General features: G+C 37.9%; 1 protein-coding gene across 11 annotated transcripts in view; it reads right to left on the bottom strand.

The window, feature by feature from the left end:
- The window catches only part of PTPRM (protein tyrosine phosphatase receptor type M), a 454,976-nt gene that overhangs the window by 280,327 nt on the left and 153,725 nt on the right, over positions 1–20,924 (bottom strand). For 10 of the 11 annotated variants that reach the window (XM_072327944.1, XM_072327945.1, XM_072327947.1 and 7 more), the window contains exons 4-5: positions 16,563–16,641; positions 12,530–12,645 (exon numbers count right to left, since the gene is read on the bottom strand). In XM_072327944.1, coding sequence (XP_072184045.1) covers positions 12,530–12,645; positions 16,563–16,641 — 195 coding nt within the window. Of the gene's footprint in view, positions 1–12,529; positions 12,646–13,340; positions 13,463–16,562; positions 16,642–20,924 lie in introns of those variants that run through there. The other variant, XM_072327954.1, reaches the window with a different exon arrangement.

Here is a 20,924-nt window from a genome sequence, read left to right as displayed (position 1 = left end):
GGCTGTCTCCTATCACAGACTTATTCAAACCTCCTACCGCCTGCAACAGATCCTTACCACCACTGCCTAATCTCTTTCACCTTCCATTTATTCCCAAACATACCAACCTCACCTGATTTCAAATATCTTCACTGCTGTTCTAAAACAGCAAAAATCTTATCAAAATCAAACTGACTATAGGGATGTACTACATGATATCCATTCATATGCCAATAATTTTGACCAGAAAACAGAGAAGCCCTGGTTTGTTTCACAGGGATGCATCATTTTGTTCAAATAATGAAGTTCCACGAGTATTCAAGAGAACGTAGCTTAGCTTTGAAGAAGATCTGAGGCTTTCTGTCCCCCACTGGAATTCGTATATGAAACAGATAATTATGGGTGCCTTCCAAATGAAGGAGCTCCAGAACAGAAAGCCTTTATTATCATTATTACAACTCACCTGCAAAGCATATTAATATAAATAAAGATCATGACTGACTTCTCTTAACACTACCAAACTCACAAAATGCAACATGTCTAATGACAAGTTAGAACTCCAGCAATCCTACAAAAATCACCAGTATGACATTCCTTCCCTGAGCCTTGAGTGTTGTTTTTTTTTTCATATAGTCTTTCTATGAAAAATATACTTCCAAGGAAAAAGTGCTTGGAATAGAAACTAAGCAACATAATTTGTTTACTTTTCAAAAGAAATAATATAGCTCTAGAGACCAGGTCTTTTCCCTCTTCAGCAAAAGAGGAGAGTCACCTAATTGCTATAAGCCTGAGCATAAATGAATGGTAATCAAAGTAATAAATTCAAGCATAAGAGGAGTTTAATTCACAGGCAATGAGACAATAAAAACAAAGAGATTTAAACACAAAATGCAGAGGAAAGAAAAACCAAACTAAACCTACAAACCAGTTATTTCAGCAACTGCCAAGTGCAATAACGAGCATTTCTTCAGAATAAAAATCTTATTTACCATTTCACAAACAAATACAGAAATGTTTATACTTTAACTGCATCCATACAGCCAGCTCCTCTTTCTTTACTTGTGATTCACAGTTCTCCTCACTGACTCACTGCATAGCATCTTCAAGAAGCTGCACAGCTATAACAGTGGGCACATGAATGGGAGAGTGCATCAACCTATTACCTTTTCTATATTAACAAGTCCCTTTAAGCATACTGTACGATAAACAAGTGCTCCACGCAAATTGTGGACGGCCATTTTACTCAGAATACCTAAGAAAACCACATTAATACCAAGTCAACATTCCTTTACTGAATATATTAGAAGACACCTCTACAATGTTTTTTTTAAAAATGTTATATTTAGTAGCATTCACAAAAATGATTTTTGAACTCAAACGCAAAACTTTGAAGTTTCACAAATAAAGGAGACCATTTCTGTGGTTGGTTATCTACTGCTTTAACAATTACAGTAATAAAAAGACTTCAGCCTCAGCTCTTAATATAGATACTGAAATTTACTGAATTGCAAATTAACAATCTTTATGTGAGATTCCTCACAAGTGCATCATATCTTAATGAAAATTAAACAAACTAGTCTCAATGCAGAAAATGATTTTCAATGAAACATGTTAGCAATGTATAGTAAAGACCATTCAGACTGTCAGAGTAACTTTGCAGTGTCTTCTTGGTTTTTGTGCTTTGTGTTGCTGTTTCCTATTAAATTCAGTTCACCAGGAAAAATACAGTTCTTTTTACTTTGCTCAGTAGTGCTGTTATGCCATGTGAAAGACTGAGGCTTTAATGCATGTTAAGCCTGCTAGCTCCTTCAGCCTCTGAGACCTGGAAAACTGCATAAACAGGACACTGCATTCTTTGGAAAGAGGAAACTGCCTTAATCATTTAATCCTATACCTGTTTGGAGTACAAAGGCTGCATCCCTAAGGCAGAGCTACCTAACTTAGCACAGAAGAATTTTGACTGCAAAAAAACGGACCGCAAAATGCAGAGATCCAAAAATGAACATAACAGATTCCACTGGTTGCTGAGAAACCTCTATGTTTCCAAATGTTCAGAGAATGTTTCACCAAAACAAAAACCATCTAAACAAAGCCAAACAAAAACAAATCAAGAATGCTATTTATGCAAAACAATGAATATAATTAATCAGTGAGTCACTGGTAAGAATACATTTTCTATTAAGCAATATGTAATTTAACAAGCAGGTATTTTAAAAAAATCTTAATTTAATCTTGGTATATAAACATCTTGAAAATCCATTCTTCTACTACCACTATATTAAATTCACCCAGATACAGCATAAAACAACCCAAAAAAGAACATTATTTTTCCTTTCTAGGCAAGCTAGAGTGAAAAGAAATAGGATGATGGTTATTTAAATTAGACTTGCAGTCTCATTTAGGCAATGAACTAACACTAAGTCTCCTAAATGAACAGCAATTTAGTAGCAACAAGATATATATTAAAGCTTTCAGAAATAGTTTTAAGAAAAACGCAGAAGTAATTCAAAGGGATTGAAGTTCTGGGATGTTATATCTATCACTACCACTGCATTAATCATTCTCAAAGTGCGTTTCAACAATTTTGCCAGAAGAGACTTAAAAGGAAGCATCGGTCAGTTACCCTCTGTTCATACAGGTAGATTAAGCAGCTTTTCATACATTTATTAAAAGAAAGGGTTTGCATTATCCCACTTTCAAATATGCACATTTATAAAATCCTGATTAGAGTCATGCCAGTAGGATCTCAAATAGCATCAGCAGTGCCAGAAGCAATTTGGTTTAAAACACGTATTAAATCTAAATCAAATAGCAATTAATACCTCAACAAAATTGCTTCACAGAGTTCATATTTTTCATTCTAATAATTTCGAAGTTGACTCTACCTCTGAATTTCCAGAATTGCTTTCATAACCAAGACAACTGCTTGTCAGTCTAGATTAGAACCACCGCAGATCCTATGATTATCCTGCATTTATTCCATCTGTATAAGTTAACAAGTGTATTTCATTCAAGTAATGAGGCCATGCTGGAAAAAAGATTATTATTGTTCTGTTCAGAATTACTCTACTATGAGCCAGAATTGTGCTCTGTATGAGTAACTAATGGGCATTCAAGCAAAATGCTATTGTTTTGCCATTCGGGAAAGATTTGAAGTTTCAATATTTTTATGTTTGATTACTTATCCTTTTCTTCAAATGACACAGCTCCCTGTAAATCTCTATTTCTTATGCCTGTTGTAGCTACAAGGTAAAACTGTAAAATATACTGAAGCTACACATCAAGTAGTCACATTATTAAATATCAATCAACATTATCTACTTGAAGATACAATTAAACATGCAGAAAATAAACAAAGACATTATTCTATTTTCTGGAGCCACTAAACTCACTGTTATTTACCCAAGGCAGATACTCAGTACATACGTACTGAATTTCTTCTGTTTTGTTCTGACAGGAGAAGATCTGTTACTACCAAACAGAGGTTTTCAGGAAGTAAAATAAAGCACCAACAAAACCACTCATTTTATATTTTTTACACAAAATTCAAGACTGATTGAGAAATGTCAATATTCTCTAACAATTTTCCAGTGCTCACAGACAGTAAAAATCTCAAACCTTCTTTCCATTCATTTTTAATGGCACACAACAGAATCCAAAATCATTTGTACAGAATTATGTTCTCAGAAACATCTGGAGAGAACCGAGCACCAGAAAATCTCTCTCTAAAGGATAAGTTTGTTCCATAAAGAAATTATGACAACTATCCAAGCATATGCTAAGCATTTTGCTGAACCCACAGTTCTACTTATTAAGTCATTTAATCTCACTCTGTATCTTAACTCCTTTAAACACAAAACACTAAGTACTCATCATGCTTTTACCTGTATTAAAAACTACAAGAGCTAGGATGAACACCTTGCTTAAAAAATGAAGACTATATAAGTGATCTTCAATACGTTGGCTTAGAATTCTGCAGATGCCAGGAATAGGCATATGGAGGGACTGAGAAGGAGCAATGAGAAAAAAGTGAGAAAGGAAAGAACATTAGCATTATTTTCATTTGTACCTATGAAGGAAAGTGAAGTAGACATTTGTATGCCTTTTCTCTCCAATTATATAACAGGACAGGTAAAAAAAACAACCAACCAACCAAACAAACAAAAAAACAGAAAACCAACACTGTGCTCATGTCCCATTTTCTCTTCAAGAAAAGTGTTAGCTTGTTTGGAAAGGAAAGGGCCATGTGAAGAAAGTCTACCCTGCAAGTCTGGGGAACAGCTTCAAGTTTAAACCTTTGAAAGTTTAAAACAACCAGAATAATGGTCAAAACTTAATGAGTCCTACAAAGTAGCCAAGGAAAACATACACATTTCATAATGAGAAACTACATCCTGTCTAGGGCAGAAGAGCTGCCTTTTTGGAGTGTAAGGAGGTAAGAGATGCACATCAGTGGGTAAAGTATACCTCTCAACAGTGAAGATAGCTGTAGCAGTAATAAGCAACAATAACCAATGTACACATTGGTTTTTGCAGAAGACAAACTCGTGTAAAGAGGACTGGTTGGAGATGTTTGAGTTTAATTACCAAGTCAGTCCCATAGTTCAACAACCATCCCCATAACAGACATTCTCCAATGCTCTGTTTCCCTTCCTACTGCCTTTCCTTTGGGTTTAATTTAATTTAGTCTTTACTTCAGTTCTCTTTGCCTCAAACGAGCTTAAACTGCCCTTGGTCTTAAAAAAGAAGCCTCCATACAGCTCCAATTTGAACACTATGCCTCCCAGCTGGAAGTCTGTACATTTTAACTACAGTATTCATTGTAAAGGTCACTGCTTCTTTCTCCCAAAGGTCCAAGAGCATAGCACAGAAAGCTGATTGAATTTACTTCATCAGTTGCCTGACTTGTATGTGTCCCTAAGCGATTCTGCTGCTGCTGAACAGCACTTCAGATCAAGACAGTCTTCAGGGTCCAGCAACAGGCATACCTAACACGCTGCTGAGATGCAAGTTGAATTTTACCAGCCCCAAGTGGCACAGGTCAGCTCCTTCATTATCTCAGCTCTGCCAATCACCATTTACTATATTATTTAACACTCCAGAAAAACTGGAACATTAATACATCACAGCAAGGTTCTTGAAAAGAAGAACGCTACTTTTGTGCCTTAATTTCCAGTATAGACAAGAATATCAAGATTTGACTGCAGAAGTTAATCCCAAAGTAACTTTTCTTATATTTTACTTTACCCAATGAAAATATGTGTTCAGATGGATTGAGATGGAGAAGAGGGATGGCCTTGTCCATCCCCTCTAGCTTGCCTAAGTCCAATATCTTTAGGTCATAGGAGATTACTCAACAGAGGATAACAAGCTTGGATAATTTTCTGTCTTGGTAATAAAAAGGCTATTTTTACGACAAAAAAATAAAATAAAATAAAATAAAAAAATCTATATTACAAGTCTTTAGATTCCTTATTCCATATACAAGCAGCAACAGCTAATAAGCTAATTGAAAACAGTGTACTTTACTGTCACAGGCATATCCTTAGCAGAGTAGCATCCACTTCTTCTAGACAAGTGATGAAGGATCACCTCTGGGAAATGATACCTGATATCACTCCTTGCAGCCTGGTGGATGACTGATTGACACTACAGAGCAATGCACAATTCTCCCCTCAGAAGTGATTTACGCTGATCAAGAGTCACTTACTTTTCTTCATCAAAGTCATCAAATTTGCTTGTTTTCACACACCTGAATTATTTAGTTTCTCATTTCATATTACTATCAGTAGTGTCCATCTTGCTCTTTGACCTACATAGTTTGATTTATCAAAAGTTTTGACTGATGCCATAATGTAAAACTTTATAGACTTCTGTCAGATATTTTCACCAAAAATCAAATATCTTCAATAACATTTCAAGCTTCTAAAATGTGATTTGCATTCTCAAAACTTTGGAATAGTGAAACTGATTCCTGAGGTTAGGAGTGAACTTCATTCTTCCAACTACCCTTTTATGTATTTATTTAATAGTAACAACAAAACACGCTGAAATTTCTTTATGGCTACTGACACTAGGCTCTTATGCCAGACAGGGTAATCCAGCTGTATCAGAACGCCTAGCCCAGAATACACCTTTGCTGCCCAGGCTTCTGGATTGTTTCCAAGACAGACAGCCTTACTGTCCTGCTCAAAGTAGGGTCAAAATGGGGTCTGTATCCTGGTAGATTTTGAGTTCTCTCCAGGAATGGAGACTCCTTAATCTCTCTAAGCAACCTGTTCCAGTGCCTGAACAGCCAAACAATATTTTTTTTCCTTCTAATATTTAAGTGGAGTTTCCTATATTTTAGTTTGGATCTATGGCCTCTTACACCATGGAAAAGAATCGAACAATCATAGAATGGTTTGGGTTGGAAAGGAGCTTTAAGATCATCTAGTTCTAACCCCCCTACAATAAGCGGGGACACCTCCCTCCAGACCAGGTTGCTCACAGCTCCATCCAGCCTGGCCTTGAGTACTTCCAGGGAAGGGGCATCCTCAGACTCACTGGGCAACCTGTTTCAGAGTCTGACTATGTCACTCTAGCTCCCTCCAAGATTTCCCTTGAGTCTTCTCCAAGCTGTAGAAATCCCAGCTTTCCCTTTATCCCAGATCTTCCAGTTTCTGAGCCATCCTTAACTGTGACCATATCTGTCCTGTATACGGGAGCCAGTATTCTAGATATGCTTCCCCAATGTTGAGCAGATGAGAGGGATCATCTCCCTTGAACTCTTCCCATGTACAGACCAGAAGGTTGTTAGTCTTCTTTTTGCTGCAAAAGGCACATCACTAGTTCATGACTAACTTGTCCACCAGGACAGATAGATACTTCTCTGTAGAGTTGCTTTCCACACTTTCAAGCTCCAATATGTTCGCGAGGTTAGTTTTTGCCAGCACAGGACTGGTCTTTCTTTCTCGGCTGCAAATACAGCAGCTTCTGTTCTATAAATATAAATCATAAATTTGAAAGAATTGACCTTCTCCCCTTCAATCAGAGAACATCCATTAGCATCCTGCCTTTCTTAAGTTTGATGCTGTTACTTTTCACAGCCATGACATGCCTACTAAAAGACCCTACTATAGTTTCAAAAAACTTTTGCCCTTGGGTCCATATATCTGCCATGCGTGTGTCTCAATAATATTTTTAAGTAATTACTTGAATTTCAAACACTTTTAGAAGGATAACAGGAAAAACACAAGGAAATGATTAATCACTTTCATCAAATGTAGCTCTCCAATTCATTTTTGAGGAACACTTTCTCAAGAAAGGCTGCTTACATTGAGCCGAGATGCAACTTGGTCTGATAAGTGTAATTGCCACATGTTTAGTGATGTTTTAAGTAACCTTTAGGAATTAATACCAAAGAATTCCATGATACGTGGCTGTTACATGAAGCGCAGTGCCCCTGAAATGTCACTCTATATTGTTTTAGGAGCCAGTAGCACACAGAAGCAACTGAATGAACCAGCTGTATATTAGGAGGGAGGAAGTTGGGTCTCAGAAGCTGAGGAACAAATAAGACAATTGAAGAACCTGTGTGATTTAATAAGTGTGACTGTGTCAAAGATGTCACTCAAGTCAGTTCAAACTTTTCCCAGGACTCTTCTAACTGTATACTGATATTTCAGATGCCTGATTTAAGTCTTGGAGGTCAACTCCCAGAAGTGCTAAGCACTTGCTATTGCAGCTAGCACCAGTAAAAACCGAGGAATGGAAAAAGCTATTTATTGCCTCACGTGCAGAAGATCAGATACAGATAACTCCGACTGTTTTCAAAAGTAAGAGGTAAGTTTTGATTTCCCAGTGTCTCAGTGTCTATGTTTGTCAACTAAAAAATGAAGATCCTACTATTCCATCTCATAGAAACAACTTAATATTGTGATGTACTAAGATAAGAGGTAACAATTCCACTAGAAAATGAACAAGACTTTTTACAATTGATTTGTACAGTATTTAGTGTGCAAAGTAAAGCATATATTAGTAGGAAGCAAACCCAATATTAAGGAATGAATCATATGATCCACTATAACGAACAAGACTGGAGTCCTATAGAAAATAAAACACGTCAATATACTAAAAAATGAATGCTCAAGATATTCAAACTTCTAAGGCTGATGAGGCACAATTTTTTCCAAGTATAGACCTGAAAATTATTATTTTAATATTCATTCAGTTTCACTTGATAATCATTTTAATTTCAGCTACTATTGAGTACAACGTTTTGTGTATGTAAATATGCGATTCATGCAATATCACACATCATATGCTTGCAGAGAAGAAAACCTGTATGTGTGTTATCTTGAGCTGGCAGTGGTAGATAGTTACCTCTTTTTAAGTAAACCCACAATTTTTGAACTTTGTTCTTTTTTTTTTTAAGCTACTATTGAAACTCCTGGCTTGAAGGGTTCTGGTAAAAGTAAATAAATAAAAATCATTTTGTTTCTTTTTCATTGCTCTAGGCTACCCTCCAGAAGAAGGGTATTTCCAAAAAAGCACAGATTATGCAGTGTTTTTTATACTGTCAATTTGTTAAACTCTAACTCAAGACTTTCAGAGGACAACACCTCAGCTTCATGTGTTTTGCATGGTTGTTTGTTTTTTGCAAATTCTAACTTTGGTTTCCACCTACCAACACACCATTTTTCTTTTCCTGTGGTGTATTTTCATTGCTTTGGATTCTCACCTTGCTTAGCGTCCAGTACTGTATCTTACTGATAACGTCAACTTAAAAAATTGAAGTTTCAAACAGGAATTAATTGAAGTTGTGTGTGTTTTTTTTTTAATATGAAAACGTTTCAGTAACCCATATGGTCCCTGCAGTAACAAGAAGAAAGCACAGAGATAACATTTTTGTTCAATCAGTGAGTTATCTCATACTGACAATAACGTGTGTTATCCACAGATGTGATAAAGGAAAGGCAAGTAGATGAGACACATCTGTTCATTCTAAACATTCCCTCATTCATGTCATCACATTTACTTTTTAGGGATGTTTATGTTTAAAATGCAAGCTAATGAAGGCATGAATTCATAAATATACAACCTAGCCAAAAATCTTATTTACTGGACATTAGTTACAACAGCAAAAACAAACTTGCATGGTTCTGTCAAGTTCTTAAGTCATTCTCTTCAACTGGAAATGGTATCACTGACAGTAACCACAACTAGTTGTCAAATTATCTAATAAGCCTGAAGTCACTGTTCATGCACTATGGTCCACAGATGCCCAGTAGTATCAGGAAAAATACGTTTTTTCTGGCAAAGTGCTGCACACTGGCATAGGCAAAAAACCTCCTGTCTTCTCTTTCTTGAAACAGTAAATACCGACCAGAAGATAATGACACAAATTCCATGTCTCAGGGACCTAACGTGGGTAGAAAATCTGTGGTAACCTGTCACAATTTCAATTGCAAAATCTTCTATAATGCTCCAAACTTCAAAGTTCCATAGGGAGTAACAGTAGGATAGGCTTGAAAGGAAAGACAGGAAAAAAAAGGTGTGTGGGGGGGAATAAAACATGACTGGCTTCAACGCCTTGGTATTATTAAACTAAGAACATTTATGTTGTTTGCAACAACTACTCAGCAAAGATAAGGAGACAAACCAAGTTACAATTACATTCTTATTTTTTTTAAAAGAACTTCTATCTCTAACAATTTATCAGAGTGTAAAAAGAAAATTATTTGTTTGCCAGAAGCACATTTCCTACTACACTTGATGTCTTCTGCTGTATAGAGGCTGGCAGCTACCATATAAAAGAAATAAAAGTATGAAAAGGAAAACCTGACAGCACTGAAAGCAATCAGAAAAGTCATTGAACACAGTGGGCTTGTGATTCCACATGCAGTTTTCCTGTCCTTCAGATTAACAATGTGAATCTGGAAAAAAATGACAGGTACTAGAAAATTATTGGGAGCAAATTATCTCCTGATATTTTGGAATTGCCATGTCCAAATACAATAGTAATAGTGCCACGATTTGCATAGCAGAAATGCTGAGAAGGCCCTGACAAAATCAAGGGTCCCTTTTATCATCACACAGTTGTTTTTATCTTATGGTTTTCCCTAAAGGGTTTTTGAACTTATGGAAATCAAACAACAGAAGTATGGTGGAATGGGCTTAATATTATCAGTGAAGAAATGCAGGTGTATCAGAGAGGTTGAACAAACTATCTACAGTAACACTAAAACCTGAGTACGGGACCAATTATTCAGTACAACAACTCCTTTTATTCTGGCTCTAGTGTACATAAGAACCCCCATTTTTGAGATGTTTTAAAATTAAATATTGGTTCTCCTATTACCAGCAGTCAAAAGATTTTAGTATCTATTTTACTAGTCATACAACATAGAGGAAACTATGTTTTCTGGCAGCTATGATAGATAGCTTCACTGTACTTTTGGTCCTGTGGCAGTGACATGAGAGTAGTGAGCAAGCTTATTCAAAATTCCTCAGTATCACACCATGCAAACACATGTTTTCAAATGACAGATGAAGAACTCCAGGTCTGGCTATCTTTTACACTAAAACACAGCCAATTCCACTTGGAAGCGTATCTCATAGCCTTGATTTGCAGAATTCAACACATTGAGCTGTTTGACCACTCTTATTCTAAGCAGACATCTGTGGAAACTGGCAAACAAGTATAAAAATAAATCTACACAAGCCAGGAGATTCTGACAACTTTTAAACTGTTCTCACACAAGGATACACCTGGAATCTGCACAATCTTGGACAGGTTACTAGGGGGAGCTAAGGCTACACAGGCAGGCTAAATAAACACTGGGGCCACGGGTATATGAAATTATTTGAAAAAGAGTTGGCTGACTGTCACTACTTTCTTATCCTTCAAATGGAGAAAAAAACTTTTCTTCTAACCATGTATAAGCAAGGGATCAATTAACTAAACTCAGCAAAGATATCCCACTAAGGTTGTTCAGAAGAATGATTTTATACTAAATAAAATCTAAAAGAAAAAAGTGTTTCTATAATAAAGAAACGGCATTCCAGCCTTACAAAGAATTTACGTACCAACTAAACTCCATAAACAAAAACCAAAGAGAAAATGACACTTCTATGCAACTCAGGGAAAAACTGAATGGAATCTGGATTTTCTTATAATAAATTTTACCTTCAATTTTACAAAATAACATTATGAAAAAGTTCAAAGGCTGTGGAAAGGTTATCACTGACAAAATAACAACCTATTATTTTCTCATACGTGCTAAACTCTTTTTTCATGACTGGAAAATCATGCCTTCAAAAGAGCTCAGCAGTTTAGGGAAGACAGGAGTCTAATTTAACAATTCAACACTATAATACGGTCTTTAAAGGGCTGGAAGGTTAGAGAAACATCAGTCGTATCAACACAGGGGTTGCAAATATCTGTGCAAAACCAAATACAAACACAGATTTCCACTGCGTTTTCATTGGGCTCTTCCTGTATAGACTGAACAGTTCATCATGCATATATAGACAAACAAGTAGTCTCGCTTTTCAAGTGGACATACTTATTTGTGTGCTAGTTTTCCTGAAACTACCAAGCTTTTTCACCTGCTCCACAGATCTGAATAATTTCCAAACTGCTAGATAAAATTTTGTACTAAGTGCAGGGTGAAAGGCAAGCTGTACTGAAAATAATAATAATAATAATAATAATAATAATAATAATAATAATAATAATAATAATAATAATAATAATAATGAAGAATTTAAAAAAAATGAGAAGTTCTCATCAATGTCCCACCTGTTATTGCTTCCATTTCTCTTACCTCCCACCCCCCCACAAACAACTCCCCTCCACATACCGCATGCAGTTCCTGTTCTTACAGACAAGATCTTGGTTCTAACATGTTTTTCACAGAGGGAAAATATAGGGAACTGAAGGTTGGTATACCCCTAATGCTAAATCTAAACACAAACTACTGTTTGCAGTAGAGAACAGACACCTCTGGAAAGACAGCAGCAAGACAACTGTTAGATTTGCACCCCATTACCAAGGGAGATTCTGGAAGATGGATCTTATTGATGCAAGGATAAGGACAGCTTTTAAATTAAAATCTGACGCCTATCTAGAAGTTACATTACTGAATAATAGAAAATTAGACTCAATAAATATACGTAAGATTCTTCAAGACTGTAAAGCAGAAAGGTCAGATTTGACTGCCATATTGGTCTTCTCTATATTTGAAAAGAAAGTGCAGTTTTAGTGGAAAATACAATCTCACCAGATACAAAGGCAAGACAGGAATATAATGTGTTATGTTGCAGTTACAGCAGACATTAGGAAAGTGATGTAGCTCTCCTTGGAGATATTGCATTTATTCATGATCTCAATAGGTAACAAAACCAGTACCTGTTTCTAGAAGACAGTACCTAGTATATATTATTTCAAAGACACCATACAATTTACAATCAATCAAACAGATGGCTTTATCATTTTTCATACATTTTACAGATTGGAGAACTCCCGTTCCTCCAGATCTTACTGCATTAGGAAATAATAAATTACCTGTAACCAAAGTCTGTCACTTGTACTGAATTTACCATTGGCAGTGCATTGAAAAGTAGCAAATTGTCCTGCATTGACTTCCACACTCTGAAGACGCAAGAAATGAGGCGTTTTTGCTGTTGGAAGAAGAAAAAGGCTTGAAATTAAGCAACACAAATGCAATGGTTATGATTAACACATGGAATACATGGTCCCATTTTAAAAGGCTCAAATCACTAAGGACAAATTATATTTTAGATTGTTTTAATTTTATTATTTTATTCTTTTGTGTCTGGGAAAAAGCAGAAGTGATGGGTGCTATTTAATTATTCCTGCTGTAAATTATCCTAGCTCAGCATCCCTTTTGCAATAACAATCTGTATTAATGAAGATTCTATTGAAAACTAATTGATGTTCTGAATAAAAATATATTAGATAGTCTACTGACTAGACAAAACAGCAAGAAGTTGTGAGATGTTGTCAGGGAAACAGGTTCTCCTTTTAACCAGGTACAGTTAGAGGAGATGCTTTAGAATTGTAGCATGAAACAGCTAAAATGCTAACATAACTCGTCTCACCATCTACAGCTGTGTTCCTTAAATAAAATTAATCTCAACAACACAGAACAAAAGCAGATGCTTATTTTTAATTTAAAAAGAGAAAACACTCCTTAGCAAAAATGAAAGCAATACAGCAGCATTTAACCAAGCAAATTATATTCATACAAGACCCATGTCCACCACAGAAGGAAAGAGAGTATGTGTGTTACTGTTTTACTAGATATAAGAAAAATCTTGACAGAAAAACATAGAAATTTGGTACAGAAACTCACCCCTGAGAATGCATTGTTGCCCAGCAATTCAAATCCTACTGCAGTCAAGGAGAATTTTTGCACTATCTATACAAGCAGATAAGCCAGGCTCTGAACATTGCTCTCAGTCACGGAACAGCTAATATTAGAATAAGCTACAAAACTAAGCATCTGCTTTCTAGCAGAGCATCACAACTGTTTAAAATGTTTATGACATTCTCTTAGAAGAGCTCATTGCTGGGAGAAACTACAGATTTGAGAAGTATACAAATAACCAGCAACCAGAAATCAAGAAAACAAATTATTTAACAACCAGCATAAGTCAGTATAAGAAGCAGACAATGGAAGAAAATAGCCCAAATAACTATCCAATTACAGGAGGAGATATTTTCATGACAGCTGTCCTTTTGGCAAGGTTACTAGAAGTAGCATTTTTCTTTTTTGAACATTTCCCAATGAAATCAAGGCAGACAGACTCTTACCTTCTTCTCCTATCAAATTATTATTGATTGACTACTCAGTAAAATTTACAGGAAGTTTCTCTCTTTTTTTTAAACATCTGATTTTACCTTTCTACCATACTTGTTTTTTCCTCAGTCTTTGCAAACACTGCTAAAATGGCCTGTCTGAACTATGAGGTATGGTCTAAGCAGAAAGGGGCTTTAGGATTTTTAAATACACACACACAAACCAACCAACCAATTGCCAAACAAATGCCTTTCAGTTCCACACGCAGTCTTAAGTTCCACTTGGCCTTTATTCACGCTACCCAGACAACTGCCTAGAAAGTATGTCATGTTTTCAGTGTACTTTTCCCCTTTCAATTTTTGTTAAAAGTTAATCATTTAGAAAGTACTTTTTTTTTTTTTTTTCCTTTTTTTTTTTTTTCCTGGCAATGTACAGGAAAAAAGTCATTATGAGTCCTGCAAGGCTTTATACACAAAATAGTTTATTTTCAATGCTTTTTTTTTTTTTTTTTTTTTTTCTGTTTTCTTGCAGACAGTGTTAACTAGTTTGATGTTTTAATTTCTATCATTTTAGTTACGTCATCAATAATCTGTTTTGTTACAGTTTCTACCACTGAATAAGAACTCTGCTCATTACAAGATATAACTCAGGACTTGCAGATTTTGAGAATGAATTCACAGATCAAACCTCTCAAAAACTCCCCAAGAAAAATTACAATGCTGATAAAGTGCTGCTTTATACTTCACTAGTCAAACCTAAGATACAAATTCAGAATGCAGAAGTGCAAATACTGCCTAAGAATGTGAGAGCCTGCTGTGTTTATTAGAACTAAGTGATTCAGAAATAATAGATGCTGATTCTGCATAACTGTCTTCACATTTGAATAAATGTCTGTGTCTTTTTGCCACTAACACTAAAACGATATTTATGAGGTGTTCCAGTATTAACTGATGAACCACTTTTTATTTTAAATTGCAGCTCATTCTTACAAATCACAAAGAATGCATACAAGTACAATATGTCATAAAAAGAGAATGAACAATTATACAGCATTTGGTATCTTTTTCCTCACTTAGTCATTTGGTCAGTGAGACTAAAACATACAGTTTATTGTATGACCTTAATATGTGATACTAAACAAATAGTAAATACTATGATACTATGATGAAAAATGAAAGCAATACAGCTGCATTTAACCAAACAAATTATATTCATACAAGACCCATGTCCACCACAGAAGGAAAGAGAGTATGTGTGCCTCCGGTGGCGCAGCGGTAGAATTCCCATTTGCAACACCAGGGGGCCCGGGTTCGAATCCCCCCCTGTGGAGCAGGGGGTAGAAGTGCCGCTCTGCTACACAGAGGGCTTGAATCCCGGGAGTTGGACTCGATGATCTCTAAGGTCCCTTCCAACTCGCACAATACTATGATACTATGATACTTAATATGTGATACTAAACAAATAGTAAATACGTAAAATGATCGTTTCCATAAGCATTTTGTTAAAGACACCTGGATTACTATATTCAACTTCTAAGTCACAAGGTTTATTTTAGCACTGCTCTTAAAAGAACTTAAGGGAACTAACTATTGCATATTCTTAGTAATCACAGAATTGGAGTTGGAAGGGACCTCTGGAGATCATCTTGTCCAACCCCCCTTCAAAGCAGGCTCCTTACAGTAGGCTACATAGGAAAGCATCTGGGTGGGTCTAAATATCTGCAGAGAAGGAGACTCCAGAACAACTCTGGGCAGCCTGTTCCAGTGTTCCTTCACTCTCGAACTAAGTTGTTTTTTTTTCTCATGTTCATATGGAACTGTCCAACCTAGTGCCCGCTACCCTTTGTTCTGTCATTGGGCACCAATGAAAAGATACTAACCCCATCCTTTTCACTTTTGCCCTTTAAATATTTGTATGCAGTCTCCACCAGGCTGAAAGGTCTCAGGTCTCTCAGCTTTCCCTCATAAGATAAATGCTTTGGGCCCCTAGCCATCTCTGCAGCTCCCCACTGGAATCCCTCTAGAAGTTCCCTGTCTTTCTTTAACAGAGGAGCTGATACAGTGCTCCATATGAGACCTCACTAGGGCAGAGTAGAGTGGGAAGATCATTTCCCTGGTCTTGCTTGCCATGCTTTTTTTAATGTAACCCAGGATACCATTGGCTTTCTTGGCCACAAGGGCACACTGCTGGCTCATGGCCAACCTGTTGTCCACTAGGACACTAAGGTATTTTTTTGCAGAACTCCCTCCTAGCAGGTCAGTGACTTATCCCAGTGGGATAAGGAAACATATTAGAAAACAAGGCAGTTAAAAAAAAGTTCCAAAATTCAGCCATGAATGTGAACTTTCTTCCCTGGTGACATACCCTGAGCAATCTTGTTTAGCAAAGCCACAGCCCTCAAACAGCTGAGTTTTCTACCTTCTAAGAACTGGAAAAGTAGTCACATGTCATCAGTTCAGCTCTTGCTCTCTCATTAGTGCCTCAGCATTTAATTTTTGATGTTGACAGAGAGACATTTAACATGGCTTGATGACTTTTGGTCTGAAGGAATTGCTAGATGATGCAGGTTCTTGCTGTGCAGAAAGGGTATATAAAATATATCTCCTAAGCTGGTAAGGTACAGAGCTCAAATGCTAGCAACAATTCATATACACAGCGTATTTTTATAGTAGTGACATTGTTTTCTGACATTTTCAATATCTTTTCCTTAACATTTACTGAGGGATAGTAGCACATACATTTTAGATGATTTAAAAATAGCAAGTGGGTACTTACTACATGGATGTCCTAAAACTTTCACTTCATCAATGGCCACATATCCAGGGTGACCTGAAGTTACCACTTCAAAAACAACCTAAGAAGTGAAGAGAGAATTTCTGTTAGCAGCTTTATAAAAGAGGAAATATAAAAATACTTTGTTATGGAAAAATATGTCAACTCTTTCAACATTTGAGAGCTCTTTGTAAATGAAGAACAATCAAAAGAACTTCAAAATGAGTTACTAAAAGGAGACAGAACTTAAATTACATTTTTCATGTTTATACTGTTTCAGAAATTTGCTAGAGTGATTGACCAAGGCCCACAGTGAAAAATACTCCCCCTAGCATTTGGTCTGCCAAAATAGTTACCTAATAATCTTCTTAAGTATTAAAATTAATAATTTATTTTTAATTATTTCATTGGTGGAACACATACCTACTTTTACTAAATAAATGACCACTCTTCAGTATACAGTGCTCTACACAGGATCAGATACAAATGGAACCATTTTTAAGAATGTATTTTCTATGCTCTTAATCTTCTAACAAATACCGTGAATTAAAGAAAAGCAGATCCATATGCCATTGTTTGTTTAATGGCTATAAATAGTTCACAAAATAAATGGAGTGTTCTTGTTATTTTAAATTAAGCACACTCAGAAGTAAACATCTCCAAATTTTGGCAACCCTACTTTTAATAGCCTAAGAATGTCTATATGGAATAGAAGAAAATACGCCAGTAACATCAGCAGGTACATTTCCAAAGCAATGGAAAAGAAGCTCATGCTCAAAGTCAGCTTGTGAAGAAGTTGAAATTGAGAAGCGACTTTTCACATTTATGCGACACTTGATCTTGGAATAGATGCAGATGGACACTACATACTACACCCTTAGCTACACTTATTTCGGCAGAAAGAGAATGACAGAAAACACAAGCATGTTGTAAGGATAACATACAGCCCCCTAATATTAAAGTTTTCCATTGCTGAATAAACACTGGTAGAAGACCAATATTGATTTTGACACAGACCCTGAGATATGCAAATTCATTTCCTCTTCTCACCATTCTCCTTCTTTCTCATTTCTTCATCAGTGGGCACCAATTCAATTCTTTTGCCCCAAATATCACAGTATTCTCCCTAAATTCCATCAATTTCTTCTCAACATTGGTGGAGTAAAATTGCCATAAATATAGCTTTAACTCTACAAAGCTGACAAGAAAAATATCTAATTTTCCTTCTATTTCTGTCTCCTGTCCATACAGAAATTTCAACTTGCAGTGCTAACATTGCCCCCAGGTGAACCTGACAGCAAGAGGAAAACATGAAACGACCATGAAGAAAGTTCAAAATCCACCAAACAATTTTTGCAGAAACAAGTTTTGCAAGACAGAGACTGCTCAATCACAAACCCCAGCTCGTGGATTTCTAAATGCCTGAAGGCACTCTGATGCCACTTGTAGCTGATACTGCCCATCTACATGGGGAGTGGTTAGGTTATGTATGTGGCTTCTTGCGTCTTAAGAACTACCCTGGGAAGTATGAACACACAGCTATCAAAGGAATAGCTTCCATTTTAAAAACTGAAAGAGTTTTTCAAATGATGGTCCCTGCTATTCTCAGCACCATTTAAATGGAAATATGTAAAAAAAAAAAAAAAAAAAAAAAAAAAAGCAAACAAGCTGATAACTTGCACAAAGAAACCTCGAGTTTCAATGGCAGTACAAGACTGAAGAAAGGAAACTGAAAAAGGAGGAGAGTGCTCCATTTCTTGGGGACCCACCAAGACTACTTTCAACAGAGTAGGTCTGTAATGTACGAAAATGATTGCAGAGTGCTGGAAACACGCAGTAAAGGCAGGGATGTTACAACATGGCAGTGAAGAACAGTGAGTAGACAGTTTGGTCTCAGAAATGGTGGAAAAGTTCCTGAAGAAATATGATGCCGCTAAGAAAGCTGCTGAGCAAGCTGAATCCAAGTGTGGAGGTAAAGAACAGCCTGAACAAACCCAATTTTTCCGATTTCTCTCCTGTATTCTCTAGCTGCTTTGTGTTTCAACAGTTAAAAAGTAAAAAACCAAGAACTCATCATAAAAGATGACTTCAGGAGACTGGGGAGGGTAGTTGACAGTACAGGTGTACAAGTGGTTATTACATCTGTACCTTCAGTGACAGGGAGGGATACTGAGTTGGGCCTAAAAACCCACCTCTTAAACAAATGGATAAGGAGTTGGTGCCGACATAGGAGTTTTGGGTTTTTTGATCATGGGAGAATTTACTCGGCTCCTGGCATGACAGCTGCAGATGGAAGCGGCCTGTCTCCAAGGGGTAGGAGGGTTCTAGCCGAGGAACTGTCAGGACTAATTGACAGGTGTTTAAACTAGGTACGAAGGGGGAAGGGGACAAAATGAGGGCCGCTGGGTCTGAGGTGGCAGTTCAAGGCTTAAAGCAGAGCGTGTTGGGTGCTGACAAAGGGGTTCAAAGGCATGGAGAGAGGTGGGGAGATGCTCCTTCTCTCAAGTGCCTGTATACTAATGCGCGAAGCATGGGGAATAAACAGGAAGAATTGGAGTTTTGTGTGCGATCGCATGGCTATGATCTCATTGCGATCACAGAGACGTGGTGGGACAGCTCGCATGACTGGAATGTTGTCATGGAGGGCTATGTCCTTTTTAGGAAAGATCGGCTAGCAAGGCGGGGTGGTGGAGTTGCTCTTTATGTGAGAGAGCAGCTAGAATGTATTGAACTCCACCTGGGGGAGAGTGATGTAGCAGTCGAGAGCTTGTGGGTGAGAATCAAGGGCCAGGCTGGTAAGGGGGACACTGTAGTGGGTGTGTACTACAGGCCTCCTGATCAGGAAGAGGAGGTTGATGAGGCCTTCCGTAGCCAACTGGAAGTAGCATCACGCTCCCGGGCGTTGGTACTTTTGGGGGATTTCAATTATCCAGATATTTGCTGGACGACCAATATGGCCAAGCATGCGCGGTCCAGACAATTCTTGCAGTGTATTGAAGATAACTTTCTAATGCAGATGGTCGAGGTACCGACGCGGGGCGGGGTGCTGCTGGACCTTATTCTCACCAACAAGGAAGGACTCGTTAAGGAAGTAAAAGTCGGGGGTAACTTGGGTTGTAGCGACCATGAGATGGTGGAGTTCGAGATCCTGAGCGGAGGAAGCAAAACAAAAAGTAGGATTGCTACCCTGGACTTCAGGAGAGCCAACTTTGATCTCCTCCGGGACTTACTTGGGGCCATCCCGTGGGCCAGGGTGCTAGAAGGCAAGGGGGCCTGTGAGAGCTGGCTAGCATTCAAACGGCTCCTCTTCCAGGCTCAGGATCGGTGCGTCCCTGTAACTAAGAAGTCAGGAAAAGGTGCCAGGAGACCTGCGTGGATGAGTAAGGAACTCATGTGCAAGCTCCGCAGAAAGAAGAAAGTACACGATATGTGGAAAAAGGGTCTGGCCACTTGGGAACAATATAAGAATGTAGTCAGGGACTGCCGAGATGCGACCAGGAAGGCTAAAGCCCACCTGGAGCTGAATCTAGCTAAGGAGATAAAGGATAATAAAAAAGGGTTTTTTAAGTACATTAACAGCAAAAGGAAGGCTAGGGAGAATGTGGGCCCCATACTAAGTGAGGGGGGTGTTCTGGTAACGGGGGATGCTGAGAAGGCGGAAATACTGAACGCCTTCTTTGCCTCTGTCTTTAGTGAAAGGGCTCTCCCCCAGGAATCCCAGTCCCCGGTGGTTGATGAGAGAATCTGGGGAATGGGAGATTTCCCTTTAGTCAGGGAAGAGGTGGTCCGTGAGTGCTTAGGAAACATTAATGTCCATAAATCCATGGGACCTGATGGGGTGCACCCGCGGGTGCTGAGAGAGCTGGCGGAGGTTATTGCTAAGCCGCTCTCTGTAATTTTTCAAAGGTCTTGGAGAACTGGGGAGGTGCCTGAAGACTGGAGGATGGCCAATGTCACCCCAGTCTTCAAAAAGGGCAAGAAGGATGACCCGGGTAATTATAGGCCAGTCAGCCTCACCTCTGTCCCAGGGAAGGTGATGGAACAGCTTGTGCTGGATGCCATCTCCAGACAACTGGGAGAAAAGGAGGTTATCAGGAGTACTCAGCATGGGTTCACCAAGGGGAGGTCGTGCTCGACCAACCTGGTGGCCTTTTATGAAGATGTCACTAGCTGGGTGGACGGGGGGAGAGCGGTAGATGTAGTCTACCTTGATTTCAGTAAGGCTTTTGATACGGTCCCCCATGACATCCTTATAACAAAGCTGAGGAAGTATGGGATAGATGAGTGGACGGTGAAGTGGATCGAGAATTGGCTGACTGGCAGAGTGCAGAGGGTTGTCGTTGGCGGTGCGGTGTCTGGCTGGAG

The sequence above is a fragment of the Excalfactoria chinensis genome, chromosome 2, assembly GCF_039878825.1.
Source record: "Excalfactoria chinensis isolate bCotChi1 chromosome 2, bCotChi1.hap2, whole genome shotgun sequence".
In the NCBI taxonomy this organism is placed as follows: Eukaryota; Metazoa; Chordata; class Aves; order Galliformes; family Phasianidae; genus Excalfactoria; species Excalfactoria chinensis.
The sequence above is the reverse complement of the archived record's forward strand: the minus strand, read 5'-3'. Positions and strand labels throughout refer to the sequence as shown.